Source organism: Cnephaeus nilssonii, assembly GCF_951640355.1.
Source record: "Cnephaeus nilssonii genome assembly, chromosome: 2".
Classification (NCBI taxonomy): Eukaryota; Metazoa; Chordata; class Mammalia; order Chiroptera; family Vespertilionidae; genus Cnephaeus; species Cnephaeus nilssonii.
Window position 1 is genome coordinate 75,713,245 of NC_137073.1, and position 27,143 is coordinate 75,740,387.

At 37.8% G+C, this 27,143-nt stretch overlaps 2 protein-coding genes across 6 annotated transcripts in view; one reads left to right on the top strand and one right to left on the bottom strand.

Moving 5' to 3' along the window:
* Positions 1-124: 124 nt before the first annotated feature.
* NSA2 (NSA2 ribosome biogenesis factor) lies at positions 125-7,244 on the bottom strand. Its single transcript, XM_079788138.1, has 6 exons — positions 7,092-7,244; positions 5,332-5,519; positions 5,093-5,243; positions 2,874-3,053; positions 1,092-1,284; positions 125-424 (listed from the first exon to the last, which is right to left on the bottom strand). Exons 1-6 carry the CDS (start codon positions 7,092-7,094, stop codon positions 357-359), a joined length of 783 nt encoding a protein of 260 aa, XP_079644264.1. The 5' UTR covers positions 7,095-7,244; the 3' UTR covers positions 125-356.
* A 111-nt stretch (positions 7,245-7,355) lies between these two features.
* The window catches only part of GFM2 (GTP dependent ribosome recycling factor mitochondrial 2), a 54,920-nt gene continuing 35,132 nt past the window's right edge, over positions 7,356-27,143 (top strand). For 3 of the 5 annotated variants that reach the window (XR_013814948.1, XR_013814949.1, XM_079796405.1), the window contains exons 1-11: positions 7,356-7,525; positions 9,950-10,033; positions 12,195-12,279; positions 13,318-13,375; positions 13,785-13,882; positions 17,953-18,078; positions 19,616-19,704; positions 21,470-21,558; positions 23,084-23,144; positions 23,400-23,579; positions 26,471-26,551. Coding sequence is in view for 1 of the 5 variants with exons in the window: in XM_079796405.1 (XP_079652531.1) it covers positions 9,974-10,033; positions 12,195-12,279; positions 13,318-13,375; positions 13,785-13,882; positions 17,953-18,078; positions 19,616-19,704; positions 21,470-21,558; positions 23,084-23,144; positions 23,400-23,579; positions 26,471-26,551 (927 nt within the window). In the remaining 4 variants the exon portion in view is untranslated. Of the gene's footprint in view, positions 7,526-7,581; positions 7,729-9,949; positions 10,034-12,194; positions 12,280-13,317; positions 13,376-13,784; positions 13,883-17,952; positions 18,079-19,615; positions 19,705-21,469; positions 21,559-23,083; positions 23,145-23,399; positions 23,580-26,470; positions 26,552-27,143 lie in introns of those variants that run through there. The other 2 variants (XR_013814950.1, XR_013814951.1) reach the window with 2 other exon arrangements.

Genomic DNA, 27,143 nt, shown 5'->3' on the forward strand with positions numbered 1-27,143 from the left:
CCCCATATTAAGTGTGCATTAACTCTTAGGATAAAAGGTGTTATCAACTACCGTGGCTTTTCCAGAAATGTTAGATCTGCATTCTGAATACCCACTTACTAATACAGATATTGATGAAGTAGGAAACTGTTATAATTGCTTTTTTTAATCATTCAATTTCATGATAAACAGACCCCAAAATAAAGACCAATTTATAAAACTGGGCCATTTTAATGTTCTTTACAATAGAATAAATAATTCTCTTGATGACTGCAGACATGTAAGCTGTTTGATAGCACTCAGAAACATAGTAAAGGAGTTTTCCTGATTGGTGTATAGTCTTCAACAATTACAAAGTTACTTGAATGAAACGCCTGTCAAACCAGTAAGACTGCATTTATGCACCCATCATTTTCAGGATTGTTGGTAACCTGGGCATATTTTCCTAAGGAAACAAAATGAAGAAAAAGAGGGATGTTAGCTAATAAAAACTTTAAAAAAAGCTTTTAAGAGTTATAGAAGATACTAGAGGCTCAGTGCACAAATTTGTGCATGGGTGGGATCTGGCCGCTGGCCCCGCCCCCCTGGTTGAACTCCCGGTAGAAGGCATATTATATAGGATTATATAGGATTCTTCCCTTTCAAAGAACATTCAAGTTTAGGACTATCTGGGCACTAAAAGCAGAAAAGAAAATGAGGAAAAGGAATTTATAATTACATGACATTTTAGTTTTTCATTACCACTGAAAGAGTGTGACTGTTTGATATATGCCTTCCTTCTCGCACTCATGGTTAATTTATTGTATTTCTTCCAATATTTTTTAGTTATAATCATCTTCCCTGGTAATTAATTTCTTTTTAAATACAGTATGAAAGTCTAACAATGTAGTACATCTCATATAACTAAAACTATTAATAAGTTAAATTATATTCATAACTACCTTTTCTACAAAAAGTATTCTTCCTAAAGATTTAAATCTGATTGATTTACATCAAGTATGAACTTATCTATCTCTTCCACATTACAATTTGCTGTGTACTTTATGTCAATTAGAAAATTTCTGTTTTGAGGATTCCAAGAGCAGCATCCCCAGACTAACCAATTTACTTACCCCAAATAACCTTGCCTCCTTGTGTCACAAGGCCCAACTCACTCACGTTCACCTCGATGACAGTACCTTTGGTAATAACACCCAAGGTTGTATAAAGTGGGGAGGAGGGATTCTTCTTTACACCAAGTATTGGCAGGCAAAAGGTCGCTTTCAGTTCAGGATGTGTTACATGGGCCTTCTTGAAACGTAAGCCCTAGTAAGATAAACACAAGAATGTTTGAGTCCAAAATGTTAACAATGGTCTTTTTTTGCTTATCTTTTCCAAGTCTCAAAAACAAAAAACAAGAGTTGAAAGTAAAATCTTAATGCATCAAATAAAAATATAATTAATTCTACAGACTAAAAATCTCAGTTACAGGATAAATACAATTACTCCTATTTTTTTAAAACAAAGATTAGCAGGCTAAATGACTTGTTCACAGGTTAAACGGTGAATGGCTGGAATCATATTTAAGCATTCTGATTCCAAGTCTTTAAGTACCTCAGCTAACTTCCATGATGGAATTTGTTAGCTTTCTTTGCACTGATGGTGACACTGGTCAAGGACTGGAAGAGACCCCAGTCACCCAGTCACCTCGATGTGGTCTTTAGGAATGTTGCGTGTTAAAAAGCCACAACACTTTGCAGTCTCTTGAATGCGATAATTACCTAAATAGAGGTAGGCAGCAAATTATACTAAATCAAGTTTTAGTAAAGGACTCATTAATCAAGGTGGCAAGAAACCATTCAGAATGCCATCTGATTCACAATAAAATATATATCTGCCAAACAAATGAAAGTCTCTAGAACAACCTGACTGGCATGTTCTCTCCCTGTAGAACTGATAAGATCACCAAAATGTATTTAGAAGATTATGAATATGAAATCAAATAAGGGGAGTCCATAATGTAATCTAGAGATGGGTGGATAGGATGTTTTCCATAAATGACCTAAATGAGTATTTTAGGCTTTGCAGGCCATATTGGTCTCTGTTGAAACTACTCAAATTCTGCAGAAAAAAAATAGCCATGGACAATATGAACAGGCATGACTGTGTTCCAATAGAACTTTATTTATAGAAACAGGCTGTTTGACATTTTAATCCATTGAAAATTATTCAGGTTGAGAGCTAGAGCACACTGCCAACTTTCCTCTGATTCTTTGTTTTTCTAAGCAGGCTGGATACCCAGTTGGGAGAATAATTCAGTCTGTTTAAAATCTTTTGTAAAAATGTATCTTCAATTATATTTGGTTGTGGCAGGGGGGGGAGGGGAGGAATAGGCCGACTGGTTTTGACCATTACTGCTGTCAACAGAAAGTAAAGTCCCACTTTTACATTCAACTTTCTTTATGCAATGTTTGCATACTGAAGGTTTTCAAAGCATTAAGCTACTCCCCTTAGTAAACCAGAATTGACTCTTGAAAACAGCCCTACTCAAGTTTTTTAACTGCTCTCAAACAAGAATCAGGCACACAGTAGATCACTTACTGAATGAGTAAAATTACTTCATATGGAAAATGAAGATCCTAATAAGCCATTTTTAAAAGTGAAGATTCACTGACAATGTAATGAAAATTCTTTTCCATCTCAAATCTCTTATGAAACTGAAGACAAGATTTTGATGATAGTGGGAAAGTCCTAAGCAATCCTTTATCACTAATTTAAAATAACAAAAATAATCTTAAAATGTCTTTCAACCTATATTTTGTATCAATTTAGGAATTTCAGGAAACTGTAATGTACTTTATCTAGTTTAATACAGGAACTAATATTTAGCCACTGCACTCTTGCAAGGGACTTACCATTGGCCTAATGAATCTTTCATATTTAGGTGGTTTTCGAGTAAAGCCATCTCCAACAAAGCAGACTTTAGTAACCATCCTCTTCCATGCTTTTTTCTTTCTCTTTCCCGTTCGAATAACTTTTAATACCTCTGTTTCTCCCTGGGCACGAACTTTGGGCAGAGGGACTTCCCATTTTCCCTAAAAATAGACCACAGTTAAAACTTACATTGTTAGTAAAAGACAATGGGAATAAGAAGTCACGCATGTTTTAGTTGTACAAAGCAGTAATTCACCTTTTTCCTTAACCAACAAGATCATGGCTCCAATGTTTTCTAGAGGTCTGCACCGTTTCCTCACAACCCCCCGAATAATTGAAACTAGTTTATGTATCATAGGTACATCTATATAATAGGTACATCATAGGCCACTATATAATAAAGACGTAATATGCAAATTAAACCAAACGCCCTCGCATCACAAGATGGCCATCCCCATGTCATCACAAGATGGATGCCCCCAAATTGTCACAAGATGGCCTGCAGGGGAGGGCAGTTGGGAGCAATCGGGCCAGCAGGGGAGGGCAGTTGGGGGCAATCGGGCTGGCAGGGGAGCAGTTAGGTGTCAATTGGGCTGGCAGGGGAGCGGTTAGATGTCAATCAGGCTGGCAGGGGAGTGGTTAGGGGGTGATCAGGCTGGCAGGCAGAAGCGGTTAAGGGTAATCAGGCAGGTAAGTGGTTAGGATCCAGTAGTCCCGGATTGTAAGAAGGATCCCAGATTGGAGAGGGTGCAGGCTAGGCTGAGGTGACCTCCCCCCAGTTCATGAATTTCGTGCATGAGGCCTATAGTTATTAAATAAAATCGTTTGCTTAAGCTAAATATCTTAAAGCTTTGTTATGGATGAAAAATACCACCTGTACTAAGGCAATGACTTCTCTAGGCAGTATGTGTGCTTATTACTAAAAGTGTAAAACTGGAAGAGTGTCTTTTAATATCTTTGTATTGCTACCTCAAATGGATTTTTAGAATGCATTACTAGACAAAATCATCACCAGATATTTTGTACTTCCCTAGAATGCACATTAAATCCTATGAAAAAACTGAAGCAGTGCAAGACAGTAGAAAGAATTCTGGACTTCCTACTAACACAAAAGGTCCTAAAGGCTACTCTACCAATTCATAGACACGTGACCATGCAGATGATTTACAAACTCCTAGACGCCAATCTCTTCATCTGTAAAATAAGGAGGGTAGCTAGATAACCTCTAAAGTTTCTTTTGGTGCTAAGTTCTACCATTCTAATTTTGGATAATTCCATAACAAAAAAACCAGCAGTAACATCTTAAAAATGAAATTGGAGAATGTTAGGTTCTTTAAATACAGTTACCACATATCCTACTGTTTCCTGGACTTCTATCAATCTATCACCAGGTGAGTAAAAATTGTATATATGCCTTTTCCTCTGTTTTCAGCAGAATTTAACACTAAGCACAATCCAGAAAAAAAATTGTAACTGCTGAATTTTTATTTGTGTTCAATCACTTGGGGATGTTTCCCACTATCCAACCTTTTTTTTTTTTTAATAAATATATTTTTATTGATTTCAGAGAGGAAGGGAGAGGAGACAGAAATATCAATGATGAAAGAGAATCACTAATCAGCTGCCTCCTGCACGCCCCTCACTGGGAATCGAGCCCGCAACCCGGGCATGACTGGAATCGAACCCGGGACCCTTCAGTCCACAGGCCAATGCTCTATCCACTGAGCCAAACCAGCTAGGGCTCCACTATCTAACTTTTAAACCAATTTTGACACACTGCAGGGCAGCATAAACAAGCAGCAGTTGTATGCTTCACAATAGCACAGTATTAGGAGCTGTCAAGTACAGGAGGCTGTTAAAATACTAAATTTGAGATTCACTGCTTACTCACTTTTTGTTTTTAAATAATTTTTTAAAAACTAAAGATATGTTATTTTCTAATAAATTTTCAAGAAAACTATTTAATACTAAAATGTGCTTGCTGGCTGATGAGAAAGCAATTATATTATTTAAACATTTTACATAAAATGAAATTTACAAAGACTTCAACATCTAAATGAGAATAGTTGGACTTCATGTTTCCAATTAAACTGAAAAAAAAAAAACACACACACACAAAAAAACCCCCCCAAGTCCCTCAAATTTGATTTTAAGTAATTCTCCTGAACAAAAAAGAAGACTTAATTTTTTTATTGCTTACCGCTTTCTCTTTTCGTTTTTGTTTAATCATATTGGAAAGTACTTTAGCTCGGGACTGTCCCTCTCTGTCCAGCAGATATGCAGGTACTGCTCCTTGTGGAGTCTTTTCATCATTCTTTTGTTTGGTGTTTCGTTTTTCATGCATCTTGATACTACCAAAAAGGGAAAAGATTCAAGATTATCTTTTTTAATAACTATTACTCAAAAGTTATTAACTTGCTACAACCAATGATCACTTACGTCTTTTTCATTTGTATTTTCTCAGCATGGCGCTGTTTATGGTAGAGCTTAGCCTTCAGACCAATCATCTTTTTTGCCTTCTTTGAACGTTCGTGAGCCTCTCGACCTTCCTTCTTTCTCTTTTTCTCATGGTAATCCAAACGGTATCCATAGCGCTTCCGGTGTAACTCAATATACTCGTTTTGTGGCTATAACGATACAAAAAATGTTAACTTTAATTTCTTTTGAGCAACATATGAAATATAGAATATTCTATTTCACCCAAACGTTCTCTTCCTTAAATAACACTTGCAGTATTAAGTCTATTGACATGATGTACGTTAAATAAATTTTGATCCTGGATGATATGAGGCATCAGGATATACATCTAATGTGAAAGTTACTGTTCACTGAAGGGAACTGTCCAAAATCCACCTAACTATACAAAAAGGATGATCTGATTCAGGAGCTCACAGTCGTCAGTTTTGACAAACTATATACACTTGTTTAAGCACCAAAATCAAGATAGAAAATATTTCCAACCCCCAGAAAGTTGCCTTGTGCCACTTGGAGGTCATTCCTCTTTTACTGCCTCCAATCTGGTTTCTTTTGCTCTCGTTTTGCCTTTCCCAGAATGAAATGCAAATGGAATCTACAATATTTAGCTTTTGCATCTAGCTTCTTTCACTTAGCATAAGGCTTTTGGGATTCCCCACATTGCATTAGCACTTCCTTTTCTTTGCTGCCAAACAGTATCCATTGTATGGACAGACCACCATTGGTTTATCCATGGACCAGTGACGGGTATGTTTCCTCCTAGTTTTTCCTTTGTTTGGACATATGTCAAATGTTTTGAAGTGGCTGTACTATTTTGCATTTCACCAGCAATGTCTGAGATCCCCTTTGCCTAGTTTATATGCCAATTTTGTTGAAATATGCAGCCCCAGTCCATTTGTATTTTAATACTGCAAAAATAAAATGATACAAAGCCAACTCCACGGAGAATAATGCTAAGTAACAAGGTACTATGCATCAGGTGTGGTGTTTTCAACTGCTATCACGTCAACTTTGTGCAAGGTATGTGGAATGCCATGTTGCACAGAAACAGATTACAGTTGTAGTGGGGTCTGGCAGTCAGGTTTGGCTGTAAGCCGGACTGCGCCACTCATCTGATGCTTGGCCAGGGCCAAGGTATGCCCTCAGTTTCCTCAGCAGTACAATGAGGTGGTGGCGGGATTAATGCCTACACTCTAGGGCAGTGATGGTGAACCTATGACACGCGTGTCAGCACTGACACGCGTAGCCATTTCTGATGACACGCAGCCGAATGCCGAGGATGAAACATTTGCTGCTCCTGAGGATGAAACATTTGCGACTAGAGTCTTGGAGTTAGTTTTTTCCTCAAAGTGACACACTACCCGAGTTATGCTCAGTTTTTTGTCGAAGTTTGACACACCAAGCTCAAAAGGTTGCCCATCACTGCTCTAGGGTTATCGCTAGGTTCTGGCACCTATGGCCACGCCACATGTGGTGAAACCAGGAATTTGACAGCGTGAATCCTGTCTTGCTCTCAAGCTTGTGCTCTGTCTGGCAAATACCCCATCTGTGTCCCCAGTGGTAAGGTTTCTTTTCCTTCCACGGAGCCGACCCCTCGAAGTCTACCCTATTCCCTTCAGCTGAATCTCACTTCCGCCTACCACCTCTTACCCCCAGCCCCAGCGCCCCGGGGACCCTAGACCCCACCAACTCTGACGCCCCACGTCGCGAGGCCCCCTCCTCACCATGGTGACGGCCGCCGGGCCGCCGGGTGCAGTCCCCCGGGCGCGAAGAAGCTCTCAATTCCCGGCTCTCAGAGACTCGCGAACCAACTCTTCGCAACTCGCGACAGGAAAGGGACACTTCTAAAACGACCGACTCCAGCGAAAGCTCCACGCATTCGTTCCGAGCTTCTGTTCTCCGCTTTTGGCGAGAAGAGCGGAAGTTGTTGGTCGGGGGCATTTGAGGGTGACACCACCGGAAGTAGTGTGCTGCCGCGGTCGGGGCCAGTGCGGGCAGAAGCGGGAGGCTGTAGGTTCGGTGCTGGAGGTACCAAGGCGTTCCCCGAGGTAGGCGGACGTTGCGACGTGCGGTCTGTGCAGGCTTTTGCGCGGCCCGGACCCCCGCTCACAACAGCCTGGAGGGAAAAGCTGGCCTCCGGGATGCGCCTGAATGCCAGGTGGGTACCGAACCGCTCGGTGCGACTCCCGCGTGCCTAAGACCTTGCCCGCCTCGGGCACCGCTGACCTTCAAGGATGCAGCGGCCCTAATCATACCATCGGGTGTTAAACAACTTTTGGTGAGCACTTAAGTATTCTCCAAGATCTAAGGATGAATGAATACCTCGATGATATAGAATGAATAACTCAATTGTTAACGCTGGTAAGATACCATTCTTCTTCCCACAGGGAGGAAGAAAATCACTGAGGTGCCGTAAATGACTCTAGGTCAAAAAAATGAGGCATTGTGCGAGGCACCGCTGGTAGAAGATCCCTCCTTTTGGGGAGCTCACAGTAGTGGAGAGAACTTGTAAATATCATATTTGTCATGAATAAATATAAATCCCAAGTGTTATAAAAACACCGAGACGGTAGTATTAAAAACTTTCTGGGAAATTGGGAAAGGCTTCCAGGTTGGAGCTTGGAGATTGAGCAGGAATTGGCCAGGGAGGGGCTTTGGGAATTCCAGGATGCTTTCAGGCAGCGGCAGCGCGCACAGGTGTGAAGGTGTCGGAGCATGGTGTGTCTGGGGAATTGTGGCTAAAGCCCCCCACTACAGAGTAGGGAATCGGAGAGTACGAAGCTGTGAAGGTAGTTGGGGATAGACTTATCATGTTAAAAACCTTAAGGAAGGAGGTGACAAGATGTTGTTTATTTGAAGGTATGTGTTAATGGATTAAAACAGCATTTCCCACTTTAGTGATTTGAGGACTACCTTTTAAGACTGGTCCTAGATGAATGTCACCTGTGCTATTTACTTAATATTTATTATATTATTTACTTAACATTTCCCCATAAATTAATTGTTTTATGTAAATTAATTTAACTTCACATCATCTTAAACAACACTGTCTATAAAATCACAGGATTTGTTGGGTATTTTTTCTAATATTTATTTAGTAAACAATTGTGTGTGTATGTGTGTGTCTATAACCTAAAATAATGATGGGCATTCTCTTCGGGAAGCATGGTGTTGGAATAAGTGCCTCAAAATTTTTGGTCTATAGGAACCCTTCACACTCTTAAAAATGATTCAGAACTCCAGAGAGGTTTGTTTATGTGGGTTATAATTGATATTCAAATATTATAAATTAAAGCAAAACGTTAAAATATTTCAGTCACTCATTAAAAAGTTATACGTCCATTAAATGTTAAGGTAAGTAATAAGTTTTATGAAAAATGCCCATTTTTCAAAACAAAAATAGTTTGAAGAGTGTTTTACATTGGTTTACAATTTTGTAAGTCTCTTTAATGTCTGATTTAGTAGAAAACAGCTGGCATCTCATTCCTGCTTCTGTATTTATGTTACTATACATCTTTTAAAAATTTTTTTTGGTTGAAGTGTAAGAAGATTCAGCCTTATCCTTACATGTATATATGATTGGGAAAGGAAAGATTATTTTAATTATCTTTTCAGAAAATTGTGGACGCTGTAGTAGGCTTGGGCAAGTGATAGTTTCTTTAAGGTTAGTTGCAATGTGAAATCAAATCATATTAGTGAACTTTTTCTGTTCTGTTATGTTAGAATCCATTGTTCTATTTTAGAGATCTAACATACATGATTTTGCAAACATTCTGCACTTTGGTGTTAGAAATGAAGAAGAGGGAATGGATTCAAGATATATTTAGGAAATAAAATCAAAAGGATTTGGTGACTTCCTGAATATGGATAGTGAATATTTCTGTATTAAGATACAGAAAACAGCAAATTTAAGAGGAATAATAGTCATTTAACATGGCTTCTTACATAACATTGGGCACTGGTTTAACCCTATCTGTTTTTGTCTCTCCATCCAATCAGATGTTTCCATGCATTTCTCATAGCTTTGATAGTGTACTCAAAAATAGTGAATATTTAGTAAAAGTTTTAAAACTAAAGATGCTTGGTTTCTATAATTACAGAAGAGGACTTGCTAGAAGAGGACTTGCTTTTGTATATTTTTTACATATTTATGGTAGAAAAATCAGAATATACGGATAAATAAAAAAGTTGTATTACCAATGAGAAATCACCAGCATGCAGGTAGATGCTTAACCTTTCTATACTTAATGCTATACATTTTACATAAAATCTTTGGTTGATAGTATATATTTTTATAATTTCAATAAATCTTTTTCTATACTATCTTTATATATTTTTTTGAAGAATTAAAAGCATGTTGAAAAGAACAAGGAACATTTTAAGCTTGGGACCGTATTCCTCATGTTTAGTCAGAATTTCCATTTTCTGAAAAATGCATTGTTTTTGATAGCTAAAAATATTGTTCCTACTTTTTCAAAGTAATACATTTTTACCACATATCTACATATGCCTTACTTACATATGTATTACTGACATGTAATATGTAAACTTAGTTTTATAATCTTGTATATTTATTTTTCAGAGGATAACAGTTTAGAGGGCCAAGATGTCCAACTTGAGGATATTTGCAGTGAATCGTAAGAAAATATCCAGCTTGCACATTTGTGTAAGTTTTTCTTGTAAAATTAAATATACTGAAACAACTTCATTTACTTCATTTCCCAAAGGCCCCCCATATATATATATATCTTTTTACAGGTATGGGAGAGCCTGTAACCAAGAAGAAGCATGCCTTATCGTTAGTTTATAAATTCATTTTACTGCTTTAAAATCACCTTTGCAGCATTTTGAAGAATATATATTTCTGTATTCCATTTTGAGGTCATTAGTGGCACAAACAATTACAGTTTTTCTTCAGTGTTTTCATTGCTGATGCTTTCAGACTACACACCCTGTCTTACCTTGATCATTACCTTGGTGAAAATGAGTTTCTTCTCAAAAAAGCTTTGAGTTTCTTCTTTACTTTTAAAATATTTTCTTAGGATAATAGTGCTTTATTGCTAGAAACTTGGTAACTAATGAAGAAATAATATAGAAGGCACAAGCTTTTATATTCTATCCTATCTAATAAAGAGGGAATATGCTAATTGACCATCACTCCATCACAAAGATGGCTGAATCCACAGCTGAGGCCAAGTTCCCTTAAGGAGTTTTAATGAGCATTCAGCAGGGACCTGAGGCTACACCCTCCCCCACCCCTGTGGAGCTTGACAGGGGACCTCAGGCCGCGCCCCCCACCCGGAAGGGCTTGACAGGGAACCTCAGGCCTCGCCCCCTGTGCTGGCGCCAGGCCAAGGCACCTGAGGCCACATCCCCCACCTGGCGGAGCTTGACGGTGGACCTCAAGGTGTGCTTCCCATCCTGGTGCTGGGCTAGGGGACCTCTGTCTGCTACCCCCGTCCCAGCGCCAGGCTGGGGGACTTCAGGCCGCGCCCCCCACCCCAGCACCAGGCCAGGGGACCTGAGGCTGTGCCCCCCTGCCTGGTGGGGCTTGACAGGGGACGTCAGGCTGTGCTCCCCACACAGCAAGGCTTGACGGGGGACTTGAGGCTGTGCCCCCCTGCCTGGTGGGGCTTGACGGGGACCTGAGGCTGCGCCCCCTGCCAGTTGGGGCTTGACAAGGGTGGGACTGGCTGGGCCTGGATCTAGCCCAGTGTGGGGGGTGGCCGGGTCTGGGTCTCACACGATTTTGAGGTGCATGTGGGTGGGCGGGGACTTGACTCTGGGTCCCCCTTTTAATGTGCACGAATTTCGTGCACCGAGCCACTAGTGATTATATAAAAGGCAGTTTGTGGCAGCCCCAAATCATTACATACTCTAACTGTAACAATTCCAAATATATTGTCAACCATTAAATGTGTATCTAGTGGTCTAAGTATAAATTGGGATGGAGAATATTCAGTATCTATGTGGGACCATTCAAAGATACCTGGGCAACTTTTTAAAATGCCAGCCCCTTCTTCCCCAACCTCCATTTTTTTAAATTTAATTTTTTTAAATTGATTTCAGAGAGGAAGGGAGAGGGAGAGAGAGATAGAAAACATCAATGATGAGAGAGAATCCTGCACACCCCCCACTCGGGATGGAGCCCGCAACCCGGGCATGTACCCTTGACCGGATTTGAACCTGGGACCCTTCAGTCCACAGGTGGATGCTCTATCCACTGAACCAAACCAGCTAGGGCTCAAATGTTTTTTTAAAAGCTTTCCAGGTAATTCTAATGTGTAGGCATTCTTATAAATCCTGAAAACAGCCAATAGTTTTAGAGTTCATGACCCCCACCAGCTCTTAGCAGTTGTAGAGAAGAACTAAGGAGTAGCCAGGGTGAGAGACCTTTTTAACATTAATGAGTCTCTGGAAACTTCAGGATCTTGGTTCTCAAACTGTAGCTATCAGAATCACCTGGAGAGCTTGTTACAGCACAGGTTGAGTCTGCCCCATCTCCACAGCTTCTGATTTCCTTGTTTGGAGTGGGTCCTGAGAGCTCGTCTTTCTGTCACGTTCTCTGTGATGATAATGCTGCAGGTCTAGGAGAACTGGCGTCTAAGGTCAGCTTAAAATAGCCAACTAGTATTAATTTTATTCTTTGTCTTTCCTGTAGTATAATTTGGGTTGTCACTTTTAAAAAGAATTGGAGTTAATAAATTGGGACTGCTTTAAGGAGATTCAAAGTATTTTGTCCTGTGACAAAGCGTAGTTATAATGTTAAAACTACTGTAATGAGTCATGCTAACAAAGGTAATGTCGTTTCTTTTTCTCCTCACTAGAATATGTATTGCTCTAGAATAAGAGCAAGTTTAAAAAGAATAAAGCCACTTGTGACTCTTGGAAGAAGTTACAGTTCCCTGCCAGGTAATACTGTTAGATTCTTCTCATTTTACTTAAATTGCTTGCTTGCTTTCTTCTCTCTACCTCTCCCCTCATCTTCTCCTTTCTCCCCTCCTTCTCTCGCTGTCCCTCCTTGTCCTCTCTCCCTTCCCCTCTCTTTCTTCTCCTTTCTCCTTTCCCCAGTCTCTCTCTCATTTGTAAGCATCTCCCTTATTAGGGGGCTCCAACCATTTTGGAAATAGTGGCTCCTTTTACTTCTTGGCAATTTCCTTGAGATTATTAGGAGCGGAGAGTATTCCGATAGGTGTCAGGAGGGAATACCAATAGACTTATTCATGCTCTTCATCTGTTGGCCATCCTAATGAAGGGAAAGGCTGAGTCAGCTTTAGTAGGTGGCTCAAAAGTTTAGCAGGTGAGTCTACTTGTAGAGTGATTTTTCTAGTACTTTTCTGGTTAAACATAGAGTTAAACATAGAGTAAGACATTATGGACTTTTTTATTCCAGAAATGCTACTTGGCCTTTTAGAAGTATTAGATTATTATAGCTTCTGTTCAGTAGTGCCTTCCAGCCTGACTCTAAAAGATATTTTGTCCTTGGGATTACTGAAGGAAGGTAGTTCCAAGTTGTACAGAAATTCATCATCAGCTGTTAGGAGGATCACTCTTAGCTTTTCAAGTCTTAACAATGCAGGCTTATAGGACTGCATTTTATATTTTTCTTTAGTTCAAGATATACTGCCTTAAGGTTATTTTTATGAGCATTAATTCTTAATCTACAGCTCTATTATGGAATTGTAGGTGTGGCAGAGATTGGGGTAAATCTGTATTTTTCTAAGGATGTGATTTAGAAATTAATGTTTAAAAACTTTACGTTGTTTTATTTGCATATATAGCCTTTCTTTAGAAGTTTCAGGAAAATAAATTTTAGGTAAAGGAGACTTCTGTTTAGCTTAGGTTTTACTTTAATTAGAATTACAGTATTTGCTTAAAATTATTGTAATTTCATCTGTAAATTAAAGGGAAATTTCCTAAACAGTTTAATTTTAAACCTTTTTTCATTAGGTTTACTAGGAAATGATATCAAATCTCTTCGTTCCATCATCAATCCTCCTATAGCTAAGTAAGTATTGTCTTTTCATTGATATTGTCTTCTCCATAGGCTGCCATGAAAAGTTACAGGTTTCTCTCATGGGCTTAATCAGCATTGTTAGTAAATGCTCTAATTTCTGTTACTTTTGCCCTACCTTATTATAAATACATGTTATGTATCTTAAAAGCTATTTTCACAATTGAAAGATAAAAATTTTAATGTAGGAAGAGCACACTTTTCATAGAAACAAATATAAGATATTCATAAGATTGTAGTTAGCTCTTTGACACGTATTTTGTCAGAATACCGTGGTTGTGATATGTTTTCTATTTTTCTAGTTTTTACACCAGCTTCAAAATTTGCACAGCATATTTGGGTTTTACAGTTTTAGTAATGTCCATCTGATAACACATGTCTTTTTTTTCTCCCTTTTAAACAGAATCCGTAACATTGGAATTATGGCTCATATTGATGCCGGCAAAACTACCACCACAGAAAGAATATTGTACTATTCTGGATACACAAGATCACTGGGAGGTTAGAATGGATTCCTCCTCTCCCTATCCCCCTTTAGTAAAAACATCATTGGAAAATATTTTGATTAAGATGTCAACCTAGAAATCTTGAATATGGCATGGAGGCACTATTATCTAAAGCACAACATAAAAATAAGGTAGTTGCTACACCCACAAAAGGGTCTTTCTAGGTTCAACTAAATATTTAGACTCATGAGACTATCTTAGGCCACAGTGTGGGCAACTGGCCTATTCAAGCTATAGGGCAGAAACCATCACTTACCAGCAGACCAGCAAAAGGTGTTTCTTTTGTAGGAGTTCTTAAAGCAGCCCACATGGCTATCTGGGAACTGTCATCTTTGGCCAGAAGTGATTGCTTAATTGCAAGGTAACAAGATTCATAGGAGGCACTCTGGCTTCGAAGACTTATGCTCTCTAGAAATGAATCTCTCTTCTTCCAGCTCCATGGACTACCTTCAGGGTTTCCCACAAGGGACATGCCGTGCCCTACTCAGGGAAACCTAAAGCTCTGTATCTCCATCAGGTATATATAATTCATTTATAGTTCTTCCCAATTCAGGTGTAGCTTACCAATCAAAATGTTTCCAATAAGTTGTGTTGCCTAGCTACATAGTTGACATACTTCTGTTTTCTAGAAGAAAAGAACCAGAAAGTTAACCAGAGGTCAAATTATCATGCAGAGAAATAAAGGATTTTGTTAATTTTTACCCCACAGTAGTAGTAGTAGTATTTACCTAAGTTTTGGATTTATTTTTTAATTATAACATGTCAAAAACTGTTGTTCTTGACCAGGCATTCACATTTGAAACCCCATGTAGCTTTTTTGTTGTTTTTTTGTTTTTAAATAACCATGACCTTACTCCACTCTGGAAATTAAGCTTCAACAAGTCTGGTATGGCTTGGATGTTCAGCAAGTCTGAGGTATGATGCTTGGATGGTGTATTTGACTCATACACATTTATGATGGTTATATTTCTCTGATGAATCAACCCTTTTATCATTATGAAGTGCCTTTCTTTATCACTGGTAAAATAATTTGTTTTGAAATTTACAAATTATGGTCATTAGGTCCATAATACCAGAAGTGGAAATGAGTATCTTTTTCCAAAGCCCTCCAGTGATTTTGAGGTACACTGTATTGAGAACCATTTCTCTGGACTCTTGTAAATCTTTTCTCAGTAGAGTGCATTTCAAATGAAGATTCTAATCCTCCTCAGTGTTCTTCTCCAACCACTGAGCCAAAGGGTGGTTTGTCAATTTTATTAATCTTTTCAAAGAACCATCTCTTTGCTACATTAATATTTCTATTGTCTTTTTGTTCTCTGTTTCATTTACTTCTCTAGTTTTTATTATTTCCCTCTGACATTGGGCTTTTTTTTTTTTTTTTTTACATTGGTCTTCGTTGTTCTTTTTCTAGTTCTTTTAGGTGAAATGTTAGTGGGGCTCTGGTGAAGGCCGAGTCCACCCTTCTTGTGTGTTGTGTGTGGAGCTGGTTGGGTGGTGCTCCCTTGTGTTCTGAAGCTGGCCACCAGATGTGTGTTTCTTGAAGCTCTTGGGAGAGACTTTGGTGCTGGACAAGGTCAGCTGCAGTTTGTGCCCAGGTTGGATCTACCTGGTAGGAGCTACAAACTAATCTGTGGTTGGTTGGCATTTGTGCTGGGCTTAGAGGCATTTTGGAGAGGCTATGCTGTGAACCTAGGCTAGTGATGGGCAACCTTTTGAGCACGGTGTGTCATACTTCGCCAAAAAACTGAGCATAACTCGGGTAGTGTGTCACTTTGAGGAAAAAACATTATTTCGCAAATGTTTCATCCTCGGCATGCGGCCGCCTTAGCGGCCGCGTGTCATCAGAAATGGCTACACGTGTCAGTGCTGACACGCGTGTCATAGGTTCGCCATCACTGACCTAGGCTGTCTGCCACAAGGCTGGGCTTGGGGCCCTTTGGTGGCACTACGACGTGAGCTGAGGCCAGCTCCACTTGTGCTGGGCTGAGGTCACTTAGTTGAAGCTGTGGTCACTTCTAAAGCAAGACTGGTCACTGTTTATGCCAGACTGTGGTCACCGGATGGGAGTTACAACACAAGCTGAGAACAGTCACCATTTGTGCAGGGCTTGGGGCCACTTAGCCAGGGGTTTCAGGCACACCAAGGCCAGCTGCTGCTTGTTTGGGTTTCTGGACCTTCGAGAGATTTTAGGAAAGTCTGCGGGTCGAACCAAGACAGAACCACTTGTTTAAAAAAGCTGCTGGAAGAGGTTTGGTTGGGTGCACAAGTCAGGTGAGGCAGGTCTCAGGTAATCACCAGGGCAGGGCGAGCAGTGTTAGCCAGGTTGATGGAGAGCACAGATATGGTTCCTGCCTGGGCTATACCTGCTGGTTGGGGGTGGGCTCAACAAAGACACAGTGCGCCTGCCAGCACTTGCATCTCCAAGAGCTTTCCAGACCCCTGCTCCTTCAGCCCTCACCCTAAAGCTAGTCAATTCAGTTCCTCCCAGGTGTTCCTGATGCTTTTTGAGCTGCTGCCCCTGTGTTGGAGCCCAGGGCAAATGCGTTTGTGAGTGAGTGAGTGGAAGTGGGCCCTTCGAGAGGGCGCCTCGGTCTCCAGCTGTCCTCCATCCCACCAGGACACAGTCCCTGCTGGTTTTCACACTGTATGTGATGGGGCCTCCTATTACTGGCGCTGGAGCCCTGGGCTAGGGAGTCTGGTGCTGAGCTGGGACTCCTTGCTCCTCAGGGGGAACCACTTTGGGTGTGGGACCTGCCTATGCTGTGTCTTTCCCCACCCACTAGTCTCAACATGGCTTTATATCCTTAGTTGTAGGGCTTCTGTTTAGCTAGTCTTCAGGTACTTCTCAATGATGGTTATTCTAGAATTTAATTGTAATTTTGATGTCATGGAAAGAGGCAAACAGAGTATTTACCTACTATGCCATCTTGACTGGAAGTCCTTTTATCCATTTATTTTACTGTATAAATTTAATCAGGATAAAATATATGTTAAGAATTTTAGGGCAGGGGCTTGGGGGGCTGGGTGAAAAAGGTGAAGGGATTAAGAAGTACAAATTGGTACTTACAAAATAATCACAGGATGTAAAGTATAGCATAGGGAATATAGCTGGTCATATTGTAATGACTGTGTATGGTGCCAGGTGGTACTGGGAATAACGAGGGGGAACACTGTGAAGTATATGATTGTCTAATCATTATGCTGTACACCTGAAACTAATACAAAAATAATATTGAATATAACTATAATTTAAAAAATAAATTAATCAATGTTGAAAAAGAGTTTACTGCAAATTAATTTTAGTGGCCTCTTCAATTGTCAGGATGAACTTTATTCATGACTATGCTATAGAAGTTCTACCAAGACTTTATTTGGATTTGTATAATTAAATTCCTCCCACCCATCCCCACTCCCCTTTTTTGAAAATTTAGTAATAAGAAGGGTTTATAAAGGATCACTTGGGAGGAATTTTTCTACAGTGTTCCATTTACTTAACACTTACTGAGCTAGGTACTTTATGTATATATAGTCTCATTTCATTCTTGTAATAACCCAGCAAGGTTGTCTTTATTAGCCTGATTTCACAAAGTAGGTTAAGCAACTTGCTCAAGATCACAGAGTAGTAAGTGGTAAAGTTGGGATTTAAATCTGGGTCTGTCTGTGCTCTTTCATTGCACTGCTCTGCCTTGGGTGGGCATCAGATAAAAAAACTAAACGTTAAAAGTTAAACTTAAATAATGTTAAAAAAGAAAAAGTTTAAAAAAAGCTAAACAAGGAAAAAATGAAAAAAGTATGTGGTATATGGTTCAGTAAAATTAAAATATTTAATATATTTTAATCCCAATTGTTACAGAAAAATTATTTTTATGGGAAAGTTGCTAATCATGCTGAAAGAGCTTTTTCTAGAATAAAGATTTGTTTAGAGAATGATTAAGGATTCTTAATATTAAACCAAATATTTTATGAACAATTTTTTAAAGCAAAATTAAATTGTTAGGTAGACATCAGATACCAAGAAAATGCTCTTGTGATTAAGCATAAGTATGTCATCTTTTTCCTTATTAGATGTTGATGACGGAGACACAGTGACAGATTTCATGGCTCAAGAGCGAGAAAGAGGCATAACTATTCAATCAGCTGCTGTTACATTTGATTGGAAGGGGTACAGAGTCAATCTAATTGATACACCAGGTATGGTGCTGTTCTAGCAGTGATGCTGTATCATTTCAGTGTTTTGTTTGTGTATGTGTTTTCTTAAATTGTGGTAAAAAAATATCATAAAATTTATCATCTTAATCATTTTTTAAGTGTATGATTAAGTAGTGTCAAGTGTATTGTGAAACAGATCTTCAGAACTTTTTCATCTTTTAGAACTGAAACTCTGTACCCTTTAAACAATTATTCTTTTTTGTCTCCTACCACTCCTGGTAACCACCATTCTAATTCTGTAGCTATGGAATTGACTACTTTTACATACCTCATATTAGTAGAATCATACAATATCTGCTGTTTTGTGAGTGGCTTACGTTACTTAGCATAAAGTCCTTCAAGGTTCATTTATGCTATAGCATATGATAGTATATCCTTTCTTTTTAAGACTGCATAGTATTCCATTGTACATGGATAACACATTTCATATATATACACAACATTTTGTATATGTACCATTTATCCATCAGTGGACATTAAGGTTGCTGCCACCTCTGGCTATTGTGAATAGTGCTGCTATGAACATAGGTGTGCAGGTAATCTTTTTTATACTCTCAACTAGAGGCCCGTTGCACGAAGATTCGTGCAAGAATAGGCCTTCCTTTCCCTGGCTGCCGGCACCCATTTTCCTCTGGCACCTGAGACCCAGGCCTTCACTCCGGCTGCCACCTTCCGCCTTCGCTCTGGCCGGAGTCTTCGCTCCGGCTGGAGCCTTCAGTCTTCACTCCAGCTGGAGCCTTCAGTCTTCGCTCCAGCCAGAGTGCAGCTCTTGTAGCTCCCTCCGCCCTCTGCCCTCCCCTCATAGCAGGCGTCCTGCCCTGCCCGGCCGCTCCGCACCTGCATATGCAAATTAACCTGCCATCTTTGTTGGGTTAATTTGCATACTCCTGATTGTCTTGTGGGTATTGCAGAGGTACGGTCAATTTGCATATTTCTCTTTTATCAGTGTAGATTCTTTTAATATACTTTTTTTTAATATATATATTTTATTGATTTTTTACAGAGAGGAAGGGAGAGGGATAGAGAGCTAGAAATATCGATGAGAGAGAAACATCGACCAGCTGCCTCCTGCACACCCCCTACTGGGGATGTGCCCGCAATCAATGTACATGCCCCTGACCGGAATCGAACCTGGGACCCTTCAGTCCGCAGACCGACGCTCTACCCACTGAGCCAAACCGGTTTCAGCCTTTTAATATACTTTATTGATTTTTTTACAGAGAGGAAGGGAGAGGGATAGAGAGTTAGAAACATTGATGAGAGAGAAACATCCATCAGCTGCCTCCTGCACACTCCCTACTGGGTATGTGTCTGTAACCAAGGTACATGCCCTTGACCAGAATCGAACCTGGGACCCTTGAGTCCGCAGGCTGACACTCTATCCATTGAGCCAAACCCGTTAGGGCAATACTCTCAATTCTTTTAGATATATCCCAAAAGTGGGATTGCTGAGTAACACATTTTTTTCTTTGTTTTCGTTTTAAGATTTTAAGTGTTATATTTTCCATCTCTTTCTTAGGTCATGTGGACTTTACCTTGGAGGTTGAGCGTTGCCTAAGAGTGCTGGATGGTGCTGTGGCTGTATTTGATGCCTCTGCCGGTGTAGAGGTAAAAAATATGCCGAAGTAAAATAAAAATAGAACAGCATGATTTTTTTTAAATAGTAGAATGTATCAGATTTAGTTTACTATAACCCTTTATTTGGTAAGCTGATGTAAATCAAATTATAATTAAAGGAAGCTGGAATTTAATACTGAGATGTGACCTCAGATATTTCATAAAAAGGAAAGTATGTTTGCTTTTCTATAAGAAATATCAAAGTCAATGTTGAATTGTGATAGGTCTGAGATTCTACCTTATTTTTATGCTAACAAGTTAGCCTGCCATAGTTTTATGGATTTTGGCAGAATATAAAAGACTCCTGAGTTAGAGACAAAAAAAACTTTATTAGTCACAGAAATAGCAATAGCCAGAATATCAGCACTTTCTTGTGCTGGTACCCCAAGCTCTAAGTTCCAGAGGGTGACCAGAGGGAGTCAGGTGACAGCTGCACACAACAATGGAACCTGTGCTTAGAAAAGGCAGGTATGTTACAGTGGGCAATAAGCACACCTGCTCTTAGCTCTGGAGAGAGACATTCCTTCCAGGGTTGTAAGCAAACCTGCCTTTTGCTCTGGAGGGAGACACTGTTTCTGTCTTTCTAATGTTCATTACACAAACATCCCTGAAAATCTAGTTCAGAACAAAAACAGTAAGTGCCGCTCCTAACAAAACATGCAGAAATGTCAGGGGCCCATGAAGAATTGTCTCCCAAAAGTTAATATAAAACTTCTTGAATAAATCCTGAAAATGGACTTAAAATAAATTATTGCTACTGGGATCAGTTATGCTATCTTTAGCTGGTACCTCATTTGTCTTGTAATCTCAAGAATGGTTATATGTTGAATATAGAACTCATGTTAGTTTTTCTAATCTTAAAGTTACTAAAAATAGTATCAATGAAGTGATCAAAATTAACATCCCTAAAAATTGGACAAATTGCTCAGTGGTTGAGCATCAACCTATAAACCGGGAGGCCAGGGTTCGATTCCCAGTCAGGGCACATGCCTGGGTTGCAGGATCATTCCCCTGTGTGGGGCGTATATGAGGCAGCCAATCAATGATTCTCTCTCATCATTGATATTTCTATCTCTCTCTCCCTCTCCCTACCTCTCTGAAATCATTAAAAATATATTTTTAAAAACTGGACAAATTGACACCAAGGGATCGAGCTTGATCTTTAGCTTGATGCTGGATCAAAAAAAAAAAAAAAGTTACAAAGAACATCATTTAGAAATTTGAATATTGAGTGTATGTATTGTGTCAACTTAAATTCTTCTGAATGTGATCATTATAATTGGTTATGTTAGAGAATGTCTTATCTTAGGAAATATATGCTAAAGTATTAGAAATGAAGTGCCATGACACCTACAACTTGCTCTCGTGGTTCAGCTCCCATTCTCTCTCTCTCTCTCTCTCTCTCTCTCTCTCTCTCTCTCGCTCTCTCGCTCTCTCGCTCTCTCACTCTCTCTCGTTAACTCCTAGTTATTAATTCTCTTTGTGTGGTAACCTAGGTCACCCAAAGCATTATTCTAAGTTTGAAGCTTACTTTTTTTCATCACACTTGCTTACATTCTTAGCTATGTTAACCGGATAGCAAAAAAAATAAATAAATAAAAATAAATAAATAAAAAATAAAAATCTAGAAGTGTAAGTGCAGTGGCAACAATTCCATGCTAGAATAGGCCCAATTCCTTGTTATAATAGAGTCTTGGATCTCTTTATTCCATGTGTAGTAACAGTTATTTTTCCCCACATGTGCTCTTTGCTTTAGGCACAAACCCTCACAGTATGGAGGCAAGCTGATAAACACAAAATACCTCGAATCTGTTTTTTAAACAAGATGGACAAAACTGGAGCAAGGTATTTGTTTAAAATTTGTTTAAAGTATATTTCTTTGGCTTATTAAAGTAAGAATTCAATTTGAGCTTCTAATGGACTATAACTTAAATTTAGAAATACCTATTCCCTATAGAGTATAAATATCCCATGAAATCTATTCAGTCTCATTAAAAAGGAGTGAAAGCAGCTAATTCATAGGTTAAGTAATACTGTGAGATTAATAGAGAGCTCATAGATGACAAACCATCCTGATTCTAATGTAGGGAGACTATTTTCTAGGATCCTGACAGTGATTCTTGCTGATTCCATTGGTTCTATTTAGAGCTGTATGGTGTAGTCCCTGTATGTATTGCCGAAGGTTATGGTGCTCCCTATCATTGCTAAAGGTAGAGGTTAGCAAATTGTTTCTTGTAGTTGCCTCAGAGAACAACATTCTTCCTTGTCCCCTGATTTTCTTTGGCTCCTACTGGGTAATATGCTCTCCATTGAAGGGAACTGGAGAGGAGAATGTAGATGTTTAAGACCTGTATATAGTGCAAAGAGTGAATGCTGAAATGTTGTGATAATGCTCGGAGACTTACAGACTTACAGTAATCCAAAATGATACATTATTCTTAGAACATAATTCAGAATTCAGAGAATCAAGAATATATGAAGGATTTGGAGAAATTGTAAAAGGGAGACAATCAAGATTATAAAGGATTCTAGGGAAATCTGACAGGGAGAGGTGCTGGTCTGTGGTGTGAGAATGGCAGAAACAAAACAAACTATTTCTTCCTAAAACCACACAGTATGCTCTCTTTATGTAACTCTTGACAGTAATTCTAAAGGCTGTTGGTTTAAAGGACTTTTGTCTTGATTGGTAAAAGTACAACCTTCAAAATGTGTGAGGCTTAAGTTCTGACCCATTTCTATTTGGAGTTCCTTGAGGTAGATGTAAGTACTACCTCAACTGACTTATAGCAGCTGTGATGATGAGGAGGAAAGTGACTGGATACTAGGCTGGTTGTCAAAGACATTGGTGCCAGAATAAGTCAGCCCATGTGCCAAAGATGACATGTATGCCATAGGTAGCCGACTCCATTGTTAGCACAGAAATGAACCGCATAGCAGCTAACATTAAGAATGCCTGAGATAAAAGTATAGAAAGGCTGGCTCTTGGAAGAAAGCTGGTAGCCGTGTGTAATAGCAAATGCAGTTATTAGAAGAATTCTTGATGTGTAATACCAAATCTTGCATTTGAATCCTAACTGTAATTTATTATCTGTGATCTTGATCAATTCAGGTAACCTTAACTTCAAATTTTAGTTAAGGTGAAGTTAACAAAAATAATACCTTAAATACCTATGTGGCAGGATTCTGGTAGATATTCACTTACTATTTATCTGAAATTGACATTAAAATTTTTTTTCAAAATGTCTTGTGGAAACTGAAGTGGTGAACATTAGAAGCCACGAAAAGGGTTATACTTTTAGAGAACATTCTTAAACTTGTTTTTAAAACTTTAACATTTTTAACTGCTGAATAATTATTTTGCTTTCTACAGTTTTAATTATGCAGTTGAAAGCATCAGAGAGAAGTTGAAGGCAAAGCCTTTGCTTTTACAGGTTGGTTGATTAATATTTGGTTAATCAATAGTAACAACTCAGTTTCCTCATCAGTTTATTTTATTGTGACATACACATTTCTGAAGCTACTTCAAATCATTTTTGGAAGAAGTTGGAATATAAATTTAAAAAATAGGTAAGATTGTGGTAATAATAATGGACATTTGGGGGAAAGTGGGGAAAGATAAGATTTATCACCAATGCCATTCTAATTGAGTGATCATTTAATAATGTTAATCTTACTCTGATTTATAGTTACCAATTGGTGAAGCCAAAACTTTCAAAGGAGTGGTGGATGTAGTAAATAAAGAAAAACTTCTTTGGAATCCCAATTCAGATGATGGAAAAGACTTTGAGAGAAAACCCCTCTTGGAAAAGAGTGATCCTAAATTGCTGAAGGAGGCTACTGAAGCAAGGAATGCCTTAATTGAACAAGTAAAATAATACTTTGAGTTTAAAGTTGCATAAATATTTATAAACTTTCAAAAATATTTTATTGTGAAATTTAATATAAAATTACATATGGAAAATACAAGATATAAGAATAATGAAATGAACACCACCCGGCTTAAGAAATAGAACAATAGCAATACTCTTGAATCTCCATGTGCACTTCCTATTCATCTCTCTCCCTTCCACTAATTATCTATTTTCCCAACCACTGTATTGATTGTAGAGTTTATCTTTCATTTGCTTTTTTTTAATGGTTTACCACAAATGTATATATCCTTAAAGAACGTAGTACAGCTGGTGTAGCTTAGTAGTTGAGTATTGAACTATGATCAGGAGGTTTGATTCCCGATCAGGGCACATGCCTGGGCTGTGGGCTCCATCCCCAAGTAGAAGGTATGCAGGAGGCAGCCAATCAGTGATTTTCTCTCATCATTGATGCTTTTATCTCTATCTCTCTCCCTTCCTCTCTGAAATCAATAAAAATATAAAACAAAAGAACATAGTTTTTCATGGTTTTAAACTTCATATAAATGGAATGATACTTTTTGTATTTTATTACATTGTTCAACATTGTGTTGGAGATTCTTCCATGTTGTTATGTGTGATTATACTTCACTCATTTTCAGTCTTACATAGTGTGCCAATATATGATTATACCATAATTTATTGTCTGTTTTCCTGTGGATAAGCTTTGAGGTTGTTACCTCTTTTTTTTTTTTTTGCTGTTACAAACAGTGTTGCTGTGAACATCTTTGTATGTATGTCCTTGTGCACATATGTAAGAATTTGTTTAGAGTGAAACCTAGGAGTGGAATTGCCAGGTCAAAAGGTATGTCTGTCTTTTACTTGACCAGATGTCAAATTATTTAGAAAATTTTAAAACCATCAATTTTATAGTTGATATATAATTTTAGATCTCATTTCACCCTCAAAATTTTAATAGAAAATAGAAATGTTATTATTTATAATATTTATATGATATTGTTAGTTTAGAGAACAATAAGTAAAACATATCTTAAATAAACTCCCTGAATTTTATGGTAAAGAAGAACATTTGAGTCTGAACTCTGATTTTCTTCTAAATTATAATTAATTATTTTCATTCATCTTTTGTATGAAGTTATTTTTGAAGTAATTCTTTCCCATTATATAGTAATTTTCAACTTTATTATGCACATGATAATGGTCCTTATTAATTTTATTATTGGATAATATTTATTGAAGACTTATGATCTTAAGTGCTTTACATATATTATTTAATCCTCAGAACAGCATATATTATCCCCATTTTACAGATGAGGAAACAGAGGCTTACAATGGTAAAATAAGTTGTCATATAGCTAATAAATAGCAGAGCTGGGATTTGAACCCAGATCTATCTGTTTAGAGCTAGAGTTCATACTGGTTCTCTAATTTGGGGGGGTGGCACATAAAAAGGAAAAAAGTAGAATTGACATTTATTAATCAATAATTGGGTACATAATCGGTTTTCCTTTGAGGTTTTATTTTGTTTTATCATAAAAGGGCTACCAGAATAAACCTAAGGAGGATTTTATAATCTAATTGAGATGTCAACATAAACTTGCATATGCTCTAGGACATTAAAGGCTCAAATTTTCTTTATTTTCATTATATACTATCAGTAGGTAATAAGAGCTAATTATAAGGAATACATACGTATGTGTAGAATTAGAGAGTTAACACCACATCACACCTGTTAGGATGGCTTCTATCAAAAAACGAAATAACTGTTGTAAGAATGTGGAGAAGTTTTAACCCCAGGCATTGCTGGTGGGAATGAAAATGGTGCAGCCATTGTGAAAAACAGTATAGTGGTTCCTCAGAAAATTGAAAATAGAATTAACCTATGACCTAGCAATTCCACTTCTGGGTTTATATCCGAAAGAATTGAAAGCAGGGTTTCAAAGAGATATTTGCACATCCTTGTTCATAGCAGCATTATTTATAATAGCCAAAAGGTAGAAGGTATTTATCAATGGATGGATAAATAAAATGTGGTATATATATACAGTGGGATAGTAGTCAGTGTTATAATGGAAGGAAATTCTGACATGATACATTATTAATGAAACTTGAGGACATTAAACTTGCTAATTGAAATAAGCCAATCACAAAAGGACAAATACTGTATGATTCCATTTATATGAGATAGCTCTAGTAGTTTGGTACATTTTTACAGTAGTTGGCTATTAAAAGTCTGCTTTTCTCCTCAAATTTGCAAGTTTTATTTCTTTATACTATTATAATCTTTTTAAACTGTTTTATTTTATTGTCAGCTGAGTTCTATTTTATAATGGCAAATGATTATGAAAAGGACATTAATTAGATAAATGCATTTTTATTATTGAAATTATGTCTACTACCCCAACTTAAATGTATTTCCTTAGCGCAGGATTAGTTACAATAAGATTAGTCCTTTTAGTTTGACTTTCTCAGAAGATCTTATGAACATTCAGAATATTAGAGGAGTACCAGATAAAACTTTGTTATGAACTAAGACCCCCAAATTTAGCTAAAAACAGCAATCCATTGTATATGTTATCATTGACTATAAATTGTGCATTTTCTTTTGAACACTCTTGAGTAGATAGCAATTTAATGTTATGCTTAATCTGGCTCAGGCTTCCCATGAACTTAGGAAACTCATAATAACATGTCTTCAATTTTCAGTCTCCTTTCCTTTGAAAGAAAAACTCTCTTTTAGGAGATAGGAAGAAGTCCTTGGCCTGGATAAGTTAGATAGATCATGGAGCTGTCTTAAAATATTTGGATAATGTATATTTAGAGTATTTAACTTAAGTTAATAGTTGGACAACAAATACAAGTTATAGAACTAAAGCCTTTCTTTATAGATTGCAGATTTGGATGATGAATTTGCTGACTTGGTTTTAGGAGAATTTAGTGAAAATTTTGATTTGCTCCCAGCTGAAAAGGTAAATTTTATTATTCATTTACTTTGACCAAGTTTTACTAATTGGATGTACTTTGCTTTCTGTGTTTTGTGTTGTTTTTGTTTTTCTAACTTTGCATAGCATTGGAAACTATGCTGGCTTAAACAAAAATTAGAAGAACATTGAGATAAAGCCACTACTAATACAGCTACTTAATAATGGCGTGATTAACTATTTTTTATTATATTTTACAAAATTAGAAATGGAATCTTTTTTACTTGTATTGAATCAGGAGAAGTTAATTGTTCAGTCTCAATCTTTTCTCTTCATTGTAACCATTTCTCTAAGTATTTTTAGGGAAATCAGAGGTTGAAATTTTTTATTTAAAATTCCTGGTTTTTCAAACTACAATCATCATTTTAATCGGAATATTTTTTCTGAATCTCCTTTAATTTTTAGTGGAAACTCATTGCAGATCTTTTTTTGTTTTGTTTTCTTTTGAAAAACATTAAACTAGGCAAGTAAAGTATAGTAATAATTGAATTATGACAGATTTCTTTAAGGCATTCCTGTTTTTTTATTTCCTGCCAGGACCCTTCTCCCATGAATTTGGCAAGCTTACTCTTTTTTTTTT

Excerpts from the sequence above, each read along its gene's own strand:
- NSA2 (XM_079788138.1), bottom strand. Across the intron at positions 1,285-2,873 it reads AAAGATTCATTAGGCCAATG|GGCTTACGTTTCAAGAAGGC; the intron begins GTAAGTCCCTTG and ends TTATCTTACTAG. Across the intron at positions 425-1,091 it reads AGGAGGCAAGGTTATTTGGG|GAAAATATGCCCAGGTTACC; the intron begins GTAAGTAAATTG and ends TTGTTTCCTTAG.